This window comes from Dermochelys coriacea, chromosome 11, assembly GCF_009764565.3.
Source record: "Dermochelys coriacea isolate rDerCor1 chromosome 11, rDerCor1.pri.v4, whole genome shotgun sequence".
In the NCBI taxonomy this organism is placed as follows: Eukaryota; Metazoa; Chordata; order Testudines; family Dermochelyidae; genus Dermochelys; species Dermochelys coriacea.
The window spans coordinates 8,319,891-8,336,203 of record NC_050078.2 but is presented as its reverse complement, the minus strand read 5'-3'; the positions used below and the strand labels follow the sequence as shown (position 1 = coordinate 8,336,203).

General features: G+C 41.4%; 1 protein-coding gene across 11 annotated transcripts in view; it reads right to left on the bottom strand.

Annotated features, from left to right (window-relative positions):
• Positions 1-16,313, bottom strand: part of PTPN4 (protein tyrosine phosphatase non-receptor type 4) — a 225,338-nt gene that overhangs the window by 44,122 nt on the left and 164,903 nt on the right. For 9 of the 11 annotated variants that reach the window (XM_043504907.1, XM_038422831.2, XM_043504905.1 and 6 more), the window contains 2 exons: positions 13,066-13,200; positions 11,386-11,544 (listed from right to left, as the gene is read on the bottom strand). In XM_043504907.1, coding sequence (XP_043360842.1) covers positions 11,386-11,544; positions 13,066-13,200 — 294 coding nt within the window. The remainder of the gene's footprint in view (positions 1-11,385; positions 11,545-13,065; positions 13,201-16,313) is intronic. The other 2 variants (XM_043504913.1, XM_043504910.1) reach the window with 1 other exon arrangement.

Here is a 16,313-nt window from a genome sequence, read left to right as displayed (position 1 = left end):
AAAGCAATTAATTCACATCTTAGACTGCCTGTAAATTAAACCTTAAAAATAAAGCTAAATTTAATTTTGAACAAATTAGTACAATTAAGAATCGAACAATACTCATTTTTTGTACTTTTAACAGCAAGATGATTTAAAATCCAAGCCAACATGAAAAAACTTCACACACTTTGTGCATTAGCATCTTAAAACCACATTTTATTCGCAAGTACTAAACATATGATTGTGGATGCAATTCACAATTTTCCACTGTCTAATTTGCAATGGAGTGCATATTATTCAGCAGCACATTTTTAAATTGTACCTTGCATACAAAATTTAGCCCAAGAGAAAATATGTAGAGTCAATTTTTTTAAATGGCATTTTTACCATGGATTTACCAGATTAATCTTTAACAATACCACCAAAAATTAGAGTAGCTCCACCAAAAGTTCACATTTCTAGACTAACATGCACACTTGTTACGTCTGAGACTGTGGTGCTGTAGCTTTAGCATACTACTTTATGCTGTGTATTTATCTATTATAGTGGATACTCCCTTGACCACTTTTAATGGCACAAGAATTTAAGTGCATAATTTTCTCATGACAAATGCAGGACTCATCTTTCATTTTAAGGCTTTATACTTATAAATGAAGTGGAAGATTTTCAGAGGCACAAAGGGGCTTAACTCCCTTTGAGTTTGAAAATCAGCCCCTAAATACTAACAATGGTACAGACCTTCCTATCCATCAACTGCATTAAACCCCATTTTTATTAAGCACTTACCTACTTATTACTACTCAGATGGAGCACTACAATAAAACTAGCGCCTAATCCTGAAAATACTTACGCACATAAATAACTTTACCCCGTGAGTATTCCCACTCAATTGGTCTGATCACATATGAGCCTTATTTTGCTAACAGTTAATTATGAGACATTATAACACTTCAACTCAATTTGCTGCAAGATCTAAAGCATCTTGGACAGCCATATGTGAAACTCAATACTCTACAGTTTATTTCATTGTAATTAAAGCAAAACACAGTTCACAAGGCTATGGTCATTTGGTAAAAATGAAAAATATGATGGTTGTTATCCCAGTAACATTAAATAAAGAAACACATTATGTATTTTCTGATAAATAATTTAAGTCACAAAAAAAGGTCTTTGCATATGACCGTGGAATGAGAAAAGGAATATTTCACTTAGAAAATTATATAGCTTTTCCTCTGAAGTTTTGATGAAATATAATTAAGGCCTTTTGTATTAGGTATTGACTGATTTCCCCCCTCAAATTCCCAGGTTTTTGAAAAAGCCAGTTTTGGGGTTTTACTGATTTTTCACACAAATTTTGTTTTTTTCAGGACCCAGGCATTTTTCAAAGGCAAGCAGATGGGCTATGTTGAAAGGCTGGTGGGGGTGGGGGAGTCGGTACTCAGGGGTTGCAGCCTTCCTTTCCTCTTCTGACCCTGACCCTTCAGCGTGGCCCGGTTCGCTTCCTCTGTGAAAGTGAGATAGCCTAACTGCTGCAGGGACAGGGCTGCAGGGAGTAAAAGTCTGCACCCTTTAAATACTGGCCCATTCATGGACAGAGCCCCCTTCTGACCCTGGTCCTTCAGCATAGTATTGGATGAGGCTGCGCTGGAGGGCTGAGGTCCGGAGGGGGTTGTATCCATTAGCAGAAACAGATGGGGGTCTTGGCTGCCTGGACCAGGCTCCTTGACCATCTAGCTCTCTGTGATACAGAGACCGCAAGGCAAAGGGTTCAGTGTTTTATTTTTTTATTATTATTTATTTATTTATTTTGCAAACATGCCCTTAGTCACCAGGGGATAATATATCTCGGTGATAGCCCATTCAAACAGAAGGCAGTTGTCACCCTGTCCTGTTTAGCCAGTGGTGTAATACCAGGTTCAATGGTCCAGCCTCACTCTAGCCCAGCCCCAGTACTGAGTCAAGGAGTCTCTGGTATGTCAAATACTGAGAGTTCACTCAAATGTGTGAATTCCTGTGGTACTGACTGAACCGGTGCCTATGACTGTCAGTGGGTCAGCATGGAGGTGATCAGGTATCTTGGCCATACTGAGTGTTCAGAGGCTGGATGGTTGTAATGATGGTGCTGATGCTACTACTAATATTGGCAGCATCTCCTTAGCAGTGGCGCGGTCTCGTCCTTACCTTTTTCTGTCCATACCATTTAGGGTGACCAGATAGTAAGTGTAAAAAATCGGGACGGGAATGGGAAGTAATTGGCACCTATGTAAGAAAAAGCCCCAAATATCAGGACTGTCCCTATAAAATCGGGACATCTGGTTACCCTGGTACCATTGCTTTGGTGCCTATGCACATCTGGTCTTTAGGCCCATCAGTGGTACGTACCTGCTGCTTCAGAACCATAGCTCATGGTACCCTTGTGAGCTATGGGTACTGTGTTTGGACTGTCTCGGTATCGTACCAAATGCGCCAGTGATCTTTTTTGGCTAGTTCGGGGCTCACTCTGGGGACTCTCAGTTCTGTTTTTTTAAGCCGTATGCAAGGGGGTCTTCAGCTGTTTTCTTTGAACCATAGCCCCTAGATGTTGAGGGCTATTGGGAAGATTTACGTTGTCTGGGTGACTCCTGGCACAGATCCAGGGAGGGCTGAAGAGCTGCCTCCATAAGGAGGAGCTTTTGTCTCAGTTCTCTATCCTTCCGAGATCTGGGCTTAGGTTGTTGGCAGAGATCATAGTTTTGAGGAATATGGCTTTCCCCAGGGCAACGGTTACAGAGGGAATGTTTATCCACTAAGGGGATGGCCTTCTTGCACAAGAGGAATTTCTTAAAGCCTGGTAAACCAGGCTTACTCTGTGCTGGGGCAACCCCAGACAAATGGGAAAATAAAGTAGGGGTTTTTTTTGGTAGGAAAGAGAAAATAAAGAAAGCTCTACAACTTTAAAAGAAAAAGGATTAACTAACCACTGAAATGCTGAAAGTGAAATAATGATCCGATGAATGGACAGCTAATAGCCCTGTCTCTAGCCAGAGGTAGTTATGAATGAACTGAGAGGGGCTTGCCTGTGCAAGGTTGAGGGGCGTAGGGGAAACAGCGCATGTGTGGGCCGAACAGACAGTGCTGTCAAAGTTCTCCAATCTGCACTGCAGGGATGCAAATGCATCTACAGTGGAGCACTCATAGGGACACTACTTAAAGAACCATTTCTTTCCATCACACTCTCGTTTCTAGTTAAATCTCTATTCTTTCTTAAATAAACCTTCTTTGTCATTTATAATAAGATTTCACAAGTGCTGTATAGTTTATAGGAGTAGTAGTTTAAGGTAAAACTAGTAAACTGAAAAGGAGTACTTGTGGCACCTTAGAGACTAACAAATTTATTAGAGCATAAGCTTTCGTGAGCTACAGCTCACTTCATCGGATGCATTTGGTGGAAAAAACAGAGGAGAGATTTTCTTTTTGCGAATACAGACTAACACGGCTGCTACTCTGAAACTAGTAAACTGAGGCACACTGCTCCTTTGGGGGCAGAAGATCTGGGACTTCTCCGAGTAGCCTCTTTCAGGGACTGGGTATCACAGGGGAATGGTGCAAATGGAACAGAGATAGGGTGCACCTGTTAAACTGCAAGGTGAAGACAGGGTTTGCATAAACCAGAGGCAGTGGCGCCGGAAATGGGGAGGCCGCACCAGTTCATCACAGCTGCCCAGCTCTCCCCAACCTGGCTCCAGCTTGGCCTTTGAGGGAAGAGGGAGCAGAGGAGGGACCTTTGGGGAGGGGCCTCAGGGGACCAGGCCTCAGGGGAAGAAGAGGGCGGAAAAGGTTTTGGGAAAGTTCCCACGCCCTTGCTCAGAGAAGAGTGGCTGAAAGGCTGGTGGTGTTAGGGAACTCTCTCAAACCGGAGGCAGGGAGCAACAAGGTGACTCACAGTCCTGCGTAAGCCAAGAACTGTAACTGCAGCAGCCAGGGTGAAAGTGAGCTGGTACGGTGTACCGTTAAGAACCCGCACCGGCCCATACCCAACCCACATTAAAGTGCTCCCTGCCCTTTTTGCCTCCCCCGTTGGCAGCCGTGCCAGTATGGACCCTACCAGCAGGGCCACCGATAGGGTGGGGTTGGGGGGGAGGGGCACAGCAACATTAAAGCGCTCCCGCGGCAAAGGACTGTCCTTAAAGCGCTGCCGTGGTTTTAACGTCGCTGCCCCTTCCTCCCGTTGGCTGCCCTGCCGGTAGGGTCTCTACCGGCAGGGCTGCCAACAGGGGAGGCAAAAGGAGCAGGGACATTAAAGTGCTGCTGTGGCAAAGGACTCTGTAGCGCTTTAACGTCCCTGCCCCTTTTGCCCCCCCCCCCAGGCGCTGCCGGGTCTGGGGGGGGGGGGGCGCGCAAAGAGAGCAGCTGTCCTGGGGCCGGCAATTTAAAAGGGCCCAGGGCTCTGGATGCCACTGCCCTTTAAATTAACGGGAGCCCCGGGCGGCAAGGGCCACTTAGCATGGAAGGGCTGGCTGGAGGATGCTGACCCCTCCAGCCCCGTCCCTTCCGCCAGAGGTCCTGCCTCTTCTGGGGGCCGGAGTCCCCCCGCCGGAGCCCAACCCCCACCACCTGGTAAGTGTCATCAGTTACTTTCACCCCTGGCAGCAGCTGTCCCTAGGGCACAGAGCCCCATCTATTTCTTCTGCCAGACAGAGCCTGTGCGGAGGAAGCAAATGGGGCTGCACTGAATAGCTGAGGTTGGGAGGGTGCTCTCTCTTGCAGGGGAACCAACAGTCACAGGGTGCAGTCTTTTGCTGCCCTTCTGACCCCAGCCTTTCAGCATTGTTTGCTTCCTTTACATTGCGGGGAGGGGAGAAAGAATGAGAAGGACAGGGAGCTGGGTCCCAGCAGTCCAGGCTGCTTAACCACAGCAGGGAGGGGAAGTCTTTCTCACCTGCCACATGGTGAATATCCCTTCACACCCCACGAGTTCTTGGTTTTTACTGATTTTCTCCCATTTTTAAAATGTTTAAATAAAACCCAATAAATTGCTGGGAAATTAAATAACCAAACAAAAACAAAACAAAAAACAGAAAATGAAAGGCCTTAAATATAACAAACAAGACTATTTTTTAAAAGTATACACAAAATATTAGAAACCTCAAACCTAAGTCATGTCGATACCCATCTTGGCAGACTTATTAATTATTTCTACATTTAAATGGATCTTTATTTACCAATTTGAAAGATATTTATGTGTAACTTCCAAATTTTATCAAAATTAAAATTTTTGTACTAGCAAGATGGTTGAAAAAACCCGCATACTATTTCTTCAAACTGTAATGACTGTAGAAGCTGAGATTCATAACAGCAGGAAATAAAAACATACTGAATACGCATATTTCCTAATAATAATTTCCACAAAGAACTTGACAACTTGTTCTGTCTTTTATCAGAAGGGGCAACATGTGTTTTATTTTTCCCTCTCTGTGAAGTTCCAACAGCAGCAATGGAAACAGTCTTTCACCAAAAAGAAAAGGAGTACTTGTGGCACCTTAGAGACTAACAAATTTATTAGAGCATAAGCTTTCATGAGCTACAGCTCTTAGCTCACGAAAGCTTATGCTCTAATAAATTTGTTAGTCTCTAAGGTGCCACAAGTACTCCTTTTCTTTTTGCGAATACAGACTAACATGGCTGCTGCTACTCAAACCAGTCTTTCACCAGTTTTTGTAGAGAGAGAAAAACTGATTACTAACATTTACTAATTAACTTTTAAGGTAGTTAAAAATTATTTAGACACTGGCCGATTATTAATACTTAGAGCTTTTTAATTGTCTGAATATTTATTTAGTGAAGAGTCTGGCTGGCATAGTTTACTCATCTTTTTAAAGTGATTGACAAGAAGATACGTTTTCCTGTAAATGTTAACTTCTGAAAGGTAACAATTTTAAGAAGTTTAAAAAAAACAAATAATTCCAAGAACAAAGCAAAAAGGTGATCTTTTTGGCTACCAGTCTGCATATATGAGTTAATGAAAACAGAGAATTTCCCATAGAAGATATAAGCTAACAGCAAACATTTGAAAAAAGATACTTAAATGAGCACTTTAGTAGCAACAGTGCAAATAGCTGTAATATATTAACATCATGAATTGTGAGAACTAACAATCAAGCCTGGGGCAAAAACTTCATTGCTTTATATTTGCTCAGTCAGCTCTGAATTTCCTTATGAATGCTTAGACAATGACAGCAAAAGCAGCCTATTTTGCAGTCAAAGCAGCTCTCTGTGTTACCACGTTGAGCAATTTGCATAATAATAAAACAAAAAACAAAACAAAAAGCCCCACACTCACAAACTGCATGTATTTGATATAAATATCCGGTCTGCATTTTAATATACCAACAGAAATAGTTTCATATTTGTAGCATGAATTTATTAAAATATACACCGGTCACGTATTAGTAAACAGTAGTAAGTCACCAGGACCAGATGGTATTCACCCAAGAGTTCTCAATTAACTCAAATGTGAAATTGCAGGACTACTAACTGTAGTCTGTAACCTATCGTTTAAATCAGCTGCTGTACCAAATGACTGGAGGATAGTTAATATGACACCAATTTTTAAAAAGGGCTCCAGAGGTGACCCCGGCAATTACAGGCTGGTAAGTCTGATTTCAGTACTGGGCAAACTGGTTGAAATGAAAACAAAAAACAAAATTGTCAGACACATAGATGAACATAATTTGTTGGGGAATAGTCAACATGGTTTTTATAAAGGGAAATCATACCTCACCAATCTACTAGAATTCTTTGAAGGGGTCAACAAGCATGTGGACAAGGGGAATCCAGTGGATATAGTGTATTTAGATTTTCAGAAAGCCTTTGACAAGGTTGTAGACTCTTAAGCAAAGTAAGCAGTCATGGGATAAAAGGGAAGGTTCTGTCATGGATTGGTAATTGGTTAAAAGATAGGTAACAAAGGGAAGGAATAAATGATCATTTTTCAGAATGGAGAGAGGTAAATAGTGGTGTCCCCCGGGGTCTGTGCTGGGATCAGTTCTATTTAACATATTCATAAATGATCTGGAAAAAGGGGTAAACAGTGGCAAAATTTGCAGATGATACAAAACTACTCAAGATAGCTAAGTCCTAGGCAGACTGGAAAGAGCTACAAAAGGATCTCTCAAAACTGGGTGACTGGGAAACAAAATGGCAGATGAAATTCAATGTTGATAAATGCAAAGTAATGCACATTGGAAAACATCATCCCAACTATACATATAAAATGATGGGGTCTAAATTAGCTGTTACCACACAAGAAAGAGATCTTGGAGTCATTGTGGATAGTTCTCTGAAAACATCCACTCGGCCGTCAAAAAAGTGAATAGAATGTTGGGAATCATTAAGAAAGGGATAGATAATAAGACAGCAAATATCATATTGCCTCTATATAAATCCATGGTAAGCCCACATCTCGATTACTTTGTGCAGAGGCGGTCACCCTATCTGAAAAAAGATGTATTGGAATTGGAAAAGGGAAACAAAAATGATTAGGGGTATGGAATGGCTGCCATATAAGGAGAGATTAATAAGACTGGGACTTTTCAGCTTGGAAAAGAAACGACTAAGAGGGAATATGATTGAGATCTATAAAACCATGACTGGTGTGGAGAAAGTAAATACATAAGTGTTATTTACTAGCTCTCATAACACAAGAACTAGGGGTCACCAAATGAAATTAATAGGCAGCAGGTTTAAAAAAAACAAAAGGAAGTATTTTTTCATACAAAGCAGTGGAACTCCTTGCCAGAGGATGTTGTGAAGGCCAAGACTATAACAGGGTTCAAAAAAGAACTAGATAAATTCATGGAGGATATGTCCATCAATGGCTATTAGCCAGGATGGGCAGGGATGATGTCCCTAGCCTGTTTGCCAGAAACTGGAAATGGGACAGGGGATGGATCACTTCACGATTACCTGTTCTGTTCATTCCCTCTGGGGCACCTGGCATTGGCCACTGTCAGAAGATAGGATCCTGGGCTACATGGACCTTTGGTCTGACCCAGTATGGCCATTTTTATGTTCTTTTAAAAATTAATTTAGGAGATATTTTAATTATCTCAGGAAATTACAATCAGAACGTACTATACAACGTACTGTGAAATAGCAAGAGGAATATGAGAACAAACGGCAATATTTAATATTTGCTATGGTCTCAATAAACATCAGTTATTCACAGTGCTTCAGTATCAACACATTTCTACACCTTTCTACAACAGATACTTTCCTTTATTTGCTGTTGAGGATCACATGTCAAAAGGAAAAGTTGCCAGAATGTTAAATGTAGGATTTAAAAGTTTATTATCCAGATTATAGGAAACACCTGAAATTTGTGCTGATAGCCGAGTTGTGTCTGCAATAAAATAAGCTAGGTCAAAGCTTCACTGACCCTAAATACTACAGGAATGAGGATATACTTTTGTCTCTAGCTTTGGAACTAGATTTAATTTTATTTATAAACTTTTCAGCACATACATGCACTGAGATGCATCTTATTTACAGATTTTTCACTTCTGGTAAAAGAGTCAACCTAAATGAGTTCAGTGATCTCAATATCCGTTATTGGAAATATTCCATCATAAAAGTGATCAGAACAATTCAGCAAACCCACTAGTTTTATTTGCTTAAAACAGCACACTAAAGAATAAACTTTTCGGACAGTGAAAAGTGTACTCTGCAAATTAAAATGAACTGAATCCATAAGTAATGCAAGTCACCTCCTCTAGAATACTGCAGATATAAACAGGCTTAATGCTACAAGGGTCCTGAGAGGTATAGCTCTCTTAGTTCCCTAACAGCTCTCACAGTTTACAGTCCAAAGAACTTTTTATTTTAAACATAAAAAGCTCATTTGTATTATACACACACACCCGGTATTTAATGCATAAAAGTGCTCTGCCACGTTACCCGGACTTTAATTTGGTGCTAAGTAGTTTAAAGTTAATCATTTAAAAAAATCTGTGGACAGAAAGTTATCTATTCTTTTATCATTATCAAATCCTGAATCAATAACTTTTTGACACTTCAAAGAAACGAGGTAAAATTTTCAAAAGCGCATAAATGACTCAGGAGCCTAGGTTCTATTTTTAAAAGTGATGTATGTCACTCATGTGACAAACTACATGTTTTCAAATGGGACTTATGCCATGTCTTCACTACAATTTGTGTGGGCAAAACTTATGTCGCTCAGGGATGTGAAAAAACCACCCTCCTGAGCAACATAAGTTTCGCCGGCATAAGTTGTAGTGTGCACATTGCTATGTCAGCAGGAGAGCTCATGGAAGTTTTATTATGTTGATGGAAGAGCTCTCCCACATCAGCATAAAGCAGCTACACGAGTGATTTTACAGCGGCGCAACTGCAATGGCACAGCTGTGCCGCTGTAAGCTTGCTAAGGTGTCTAAGGCCATGTCTACATAAGTCACTGTGTCGTAGGTATATTATATATTTGACTATGTCCCAGTTTTGCACATCCCATTCAGACAAAATTCAGTCTTTGTCTAGCAATAGCTTTTCTGCTTCTCTCAAACACACCTTTCCACTTTCTCCCATGACACATTTTATACAAGGAACATCCATGCCTGAACTGATCTGCAAAGCCATGACCCTTTCCTAGAAGGCTTTTCACGACTTACTTCTGTGGTGACCCTTGCAAGAAATCAGCTATTTAACAAATAGAGTAAGGGGTAGTTTGAGAAAGCTAGTAATTACATTACTATCAAGCCAAAAATATAGAGCAAATATGTATATTTATATAAAAAGTTGTTAATATTACATTGTGGCACTCTCTCCCACTTTTTGTATGCTGCTCTTCATCTTACATTATAAACTCTTTGGACCAGGAATCACATCTCCCTCTGTAGAGCACCTACCACAATGGAACCCTCACAGGCCACTACCATAATATGAATAACACATAGCAAAAACAGACATTAAAATGTCACTGTTTGAAGTCAGATACCTTTGAAGTCAGGTTCTGGCAGGATTAAAAATGGGAGTTTTATATTTTTAGGAAGAAGAGATTGCCAATACTTATTCTAACACTGTAAAGGCAAGATATATCAGCTATTAAAGTTGTGAGAATTTTGTGTCTTATAAATGCTTTATTAGGTCATTATAAGAGGTGTTTTACATTTATTACTTTTAATTTCTTTCTCCAAAACAGCCCTGAACAGTTGGGCTGCTAGTAAGTAAGGTTACAGGCAGAGAGATACAACAGAAAGTCCACATACAACTTCTTAAACACTGTCTAAAAATTAAAAAAAATCCTAAAGCAGATTTTCTGTGACACCTAAGGCATATATAAAATAAATGATGGTGTGTTATAAATGTTTTTCAGGTTTTTCCTGGAGATAATCTGCACAACTTGCTTGTTTACTGACTCATCACAAAATAATTATGACAATTATTTTATACCACATCAAGTGTTCAATTTATCTATACAGAAATAGATTTGATAGTGATATGAGAGAGAGAAATAGCATTTATTACACACCTTCTACCATTTTATTTGCACTCTGACCATTAATCCAGTTCCATCAAAATTTCTATCATTTGAAACCTATGAACAACTTCAAACAACCACTTCTTTGTTTTAAAACAAACATGTAAATTTTTCCTATTTTCCCAAAATACAGAATTCCCCACCAAAAATAGCCTTTGGGCCCCAGCATGAATGATAACTAGTTCTGCTCAGTGACAGGCAATTTGTGACCATGAAAAACTAGAAACATGTGCCTTATACCAGTGAAAATGGAAGGTTCCTGTGACATTTATCTATAGGTAAATTATTTTATGTCATTTTTCTGGTGTGTAATGTATTGGTTTCCATCTTCATCTGAGCTCTGTATAATTGGACTCATAGTAAAGTTGAGATTTAGGCACAAATAGAGAAAATTGTACCAATATATTTTTTTTAAAATCTTTTAAATATGAGACAGAAAATACAGTTTTTGGCCCCTGAAAATAATGCAACATTTCCAAACCCATGCCACTAAAACCTTTACATAAAAAAAAAAAAAATCACAAAATCATGCATTCTTTCCTTCTTGCAAAAAATATCTTATATACACATACAGAATGATACTTGCATAATTCCACCAAGCCTATCTATAGGCACTGAATAAAATTAAGAAATGAGTAAAATCCTACTCCATTTTAATGGCTGAATTATGGACACTTATTCTGGCAACTATCTTTTTACCAGATCTATATTAATGCCCCCTAAAAATAGTTATTTATAAATTAACTTTTTCTGGACCTGGGCTTTATTGATAAAGATTAAAGGGAACTAAATAAACTCTCAAAGGTAGGGACTATCTATATCAGGGTCTCAGTGTGCTATAGTAATAATATATTAATAATGGCTGAACTCACGGTGATGATTCCAGAATGATGCTATTAGCTTGGGTGGAGGATGGAGATCTGTGATTTGCAAAAACTTCACTTGGTGAGGCGTGAACTACATGGTCCACTAAATGTCCAACTGAAGATGGTCGTAAACGGGCTCCCTCTTGAGTAAATGCAGAATTACGACTAAATAGGAAAAGAATAATTAAGCAGTTAGAAAATTCTCCAAGATTGATGTTTTTAATCTGCATTGTCCTATAACTATAAATGTACAATTTTTAAAAAATTATTTACTTTCCTTCTAAACATAAGCATATACTCATATAGATAATTTTACTGAAGAATTTTAAACAGTGAATTGTAATTCCATTAATTCATTTTCACTCATTCATTTTTCTTTCAGTTCCATTATTTCAAATTCTCAAAATCTTTTTATTATTTCAACAAATACTTAAATAATAACCAAATCAGAGATATTATGAAGAATGGCTTATTTATCAGTTCGTAAAATGGGTAAGACACCCTCTCTTGCCATAAATACTGAAGGTCATAAAACATGCTGGGAATACTTTAAAGAAAAGAGTTCTGCTTATAATAGCATGATCCAGTGGACAGACTGGCAGTCAAGAGGACCTGAGGTGAAATCCTGGCTCTATTGAAGTCAATGGCAGAACTCTAATTAACTTAAACAGGGCTAGGATTTCAGCCCTGGATTCTATTACCAACCAGTCACCAACCTTACTGTGTGACTCCATGACAGTCACACTTCAACTTTCTACCTCAGTTGTCCCATCTGAAAAATGTGTCTTTTGATACTTACCTTCATGTTTGAATGCCTTAAGATCTATGGGCGAAAAGTGCTTTATAGAATCTAAGCATTATTATTAAACCAATATTTTAAATGTAAAATGTTTCAGATATTTGCATAACACTCTTTGGAATAACTGTTATAAAGACGAAAGACTCTCAATGAGAAATCACAGTTTATGCAATACAGAACTGGATAGCTCTCATTCAGCATCACTTTCAGCACACTTAAAGAACTGCTTTCCTATTTTGTAAAAAAAATCAAGAATTCTTTTCATTCACCATAAACAGAAAACAAGAAAGCTTCATGATGTTTGAAAAATAAATTTTGCAGGGAACAAAAGAAATGCAGAAAAATAGGGAAATTAACCCACTGCATTTTTTATAGCCTAGATCTGGAACACGTTTACAAGAGTATTATTGAACCAAAAAGTTAAATTCTAAAATGATTTCTGAATAATAATAATAATACAGCTGAAGGTTTTATTAATGTCATCTCTTCAAGCCATAATTATCTCACATGCTCTGTTAGCACTCTCAGATATATTCAGTATACCGCAATTATAATCCAGCTGTTAGCTGTCATGCAAGAAAAAGTCTGGGGAAACTCCTCAAACTATTATGGTATTGAGTGCCAAATGTTACACTTTTTTTATAGGTTGGATGCTTTTGAGATGCATCTGGAATTACTATATATCAAAGAATGTCAGCAAAAATAAAATTTAGAACATTGAATTCTACATCAAGGGATATTAGGAGCTAGTTTGTAAAAACTCCCTTGTGAAACAAACAGCTTTATTTTGGTAATGAACTAATGTTTTGTTATAGCACAGGGATAACTGACAAATAAGAGGTGCACAGGCAATGATGACTGCAGAAAGGATACTCCACTCTACTTACTGATTTGGGGTTCCAGGTGGAGATCGTGATGGTAGGCTCTGTGTTTCTAACCTGTCATCAGACAATGAATTCCTACTTACTACCTCCCAGTCCATCCCACTCATCAATTTCCGTGCCAAGGGTTTACTTGGGGATCTAGAAGAATGAAGTAAATAATTGATTTGAAATTGTATCAGATGATTGCAAAATTACACAAATTACACAATAAAATTTTGGAAGTTCTCTCATAAAAATCCAAAGACCATGGGAGGTAGAAAGATAAAGTAAGACAGTGGCAGACAGAGTTGTTGGCGCCCTGTATGCAGCTTCATTTCCGGGGCCCCTGCCGGGGACCCAGCCAATAAAAAGGAAGCCAGACTCACGTCCACCCCAACCGTGGGTCCAGACCTGGGTGTGGGCCACGGGGTGGCAGTCGGGACCATAGGTGCGGGAAGTAGGGGTGCGGGCAGCAATCTGACAGAATTGCTGGACCCCTGGGCAAGGTGTGGGGGCGGGCTCTGGGCCCCTGGAAGGGGCTGGACTAGGGGCTAGCCTCCCCGAGCCAGACCTTCACTGCTGCTCGGGCTGCGCCGTCTGGAGCTCTGGCAGCGATTCAAAGGGCCCAGGATTCCAGCTGCTGCAACTGTGGCAGCCAGGAGCCCCGGACCCTTTTAAATTGCCGGGCCCTGAGAGAGCTCCCCATTCCCCCGCCCCTCCACCCCATCAGAGGCCCTGGGTGCCGGGGGCAGAGGGAAGAGTGCTGCAGCACCCCCATGTTTTATGCAGGGCTCTGCTGTGCTCCTAACAATACGTTTTAAGGCAAGTGGTGTGGGGTGGCAGCGGGGCCCGCACAGCCCTGCGCGCCAGCCAGGACCCCGGGCGGCAGCGGGGCCCACAGAACCCTGGGCGCAGGATGGCAGCCGGGACCCCAGGCCGGGGGAGGCAGCGGAGCCTGCAGAGCCCTGGTTGCGGGGTGGCAGCAGCGAAACCTGCAGAGCCCCGGGTGTGGGGTGGCAGCAGCAGGGCCTGCAGAGCCCTGGTTGTCGGGTGGCAGCCGGGACCCCAGGCCGGGGGAGGCAGCGGAGCCTGCAGAGCCCTGGTTGCGGGGTGACAGCAGCGAAACCTGCAGAGCCCCGGGTGTGGGGTGGCAGCAGCAGGGCCTGCAGAGCCCTGGGTGTGGGGTGGCAGCCGGGACCCCAGGCCGGGGGAGGCAGCGGAGCCTGCAGAGCCCTGGGTGCGGGGTGGCAGCAGCAGGGCCCGCAGAGCCCTGGGTGCGGGGTGGCAGCAGCAGGGCCCGCAGAGCCCTGGGTGCGGGGTGGCAGCAGCAGGGCCCGCAGAGCCCTGGGTGCGGGGTGGCAGCCGGGACCCCAGGCCGGGGGAGGCAGCGGAGCCTGCAGAGCCCTGGGTGCGGGGTGGCAGCAGCGAAACCTGCAGAGCCCCTGGTGCGGGGTGGCAGCAGCGGGGCCCGCAAAGCCCTGGGTGCGGGGTGGCAGCCGGGACACCAGGCTGGGGGAGGCAGCGGAGCCCGCAGAGCCCTGGGTGCGGGGTGGCAGCTAGGACCCTGGGCAGCAGCGAAGCCCGCAGAACCCTGGGCGGAGGGAGGCAGCAGCGAAACCTGCTGAGCCCTGGGTGGCAGCAGTGAAACCTGCAGAGCCCTGGGCGTGGGGTGAAAGTCGGGATTCCGGGCAGGGGATGACAGCAGCGAAACCTGCAGAGCCTGGGGCAGCAGCCCGGAACCTGGACAGTAGCGGACACCCGCATAAAACGTGGGGATGCTGCAGCCCCCCCCGCACCACTAGTTCCAACGCCTATGTTTTGGGGCCCCCTGTGGTTGGGGCCCTGTGCCATGGCATGACATGTTTTGGGGTAAATCCACTCCTGAAGATAAGATAAGATTTCATGAGGAAAATATAAGCACTTTCAATATGGATTTATCATGCCTTATTTCCTGTTTTTACCATAAGAGAATCTACCTTTCCCTGCATAATATAATAGCTACAATTGACATTATTTAACATTTCTGTTATTTACGTTAGTAAAACAATTTGGATGACGTACTAACTGGTATTAATAGAATTTGCTGAGATGCTTTCTACAGAACTAAGTAAGGTATTAAAATTCAGTCTACATGTAATTAACACCAACACACCTTGCTTTCAAGCTAGTGCAATAAAATGTCTTTAAAAATGAGCTTGGCATAAAAGTTAACATTAAGAAAAAAATACTATTTTTGTCCAAAATAAAAATGAACTTAATTATCATGCTCTGAAAAAAAGCTATAGAAAACTGATAGATGGAAATTACAAAAACAGAATGAGATTTTACAAACTTAAAAACAAAGAAGTTATATGAAATTTTGGATTAGAAGAATTTGATGCTTCATTGCAGCTAAGAATTTGAACATTTTCCACACAGGGTTACAGGGACTCTTTCACATTCATTAGTGTGCTTAAACCATTCATTTTAAAAAGGAGACAGTGCATTCTAGTATTTAATGATATCAATAATTCTTTTATCTTTTCAAAACAATATTGCTCTAAGCCACCTAATTTGTAGATACTAAACTTTGAAAACCTTCCTCAACACTGTATAGGCTGCAAAAGATTAATACAACTTTCTCTAAAAGAAGAAAGTTAGGGGTTTTTTTAATCTAAAAACACTACCACTCAAGAAAAAAAAACACCTCACCTTATTTACTGTACTCAGGTTCTGATCTCTTGGAATACTACTCTCTGCTATCATCATAGAGAACTGACGTGTTTATCAGCAAAGATTAGTTTCAAATATTTTATTTTAATAAGAGTTCTAACCTCAGAGTCCCACCCACTTATGCTTGCTGCCTCCGTTTCCTGTTCTTTGGAGAAATTTCGAAGAAAAAGTTACCACACTGCAGCATGAGCTTTTTGATGCTGTGACTTTTTGGTTTCTGACCCGAGTGCTAATTTTCAATACCTCTATATCTAACTCTACACAATCTCTCCTAGATAACTTTTAGATATAATTTGAAATATTTTAGCTATTGATTTAATTTTTCTTCTGCATCATTTTAATTACTGACATTATTCAAAATAACTTCTAATGATGGAAGGAAGTAAACCACTAAACCATTCTAAATGCTCGTATGGCCTTCGAAAGTTCAGTAGAATCGTGAATCTGGATGCCTCAGTGTATGAGTTTTCATCTCCATTAAAAGGAATAGCCATTTCTAGGGAGGCAGAGTGGCCTCCCTTTGGACTTGAGAGAGAGGGACCACTACCTTCCCACTGGTG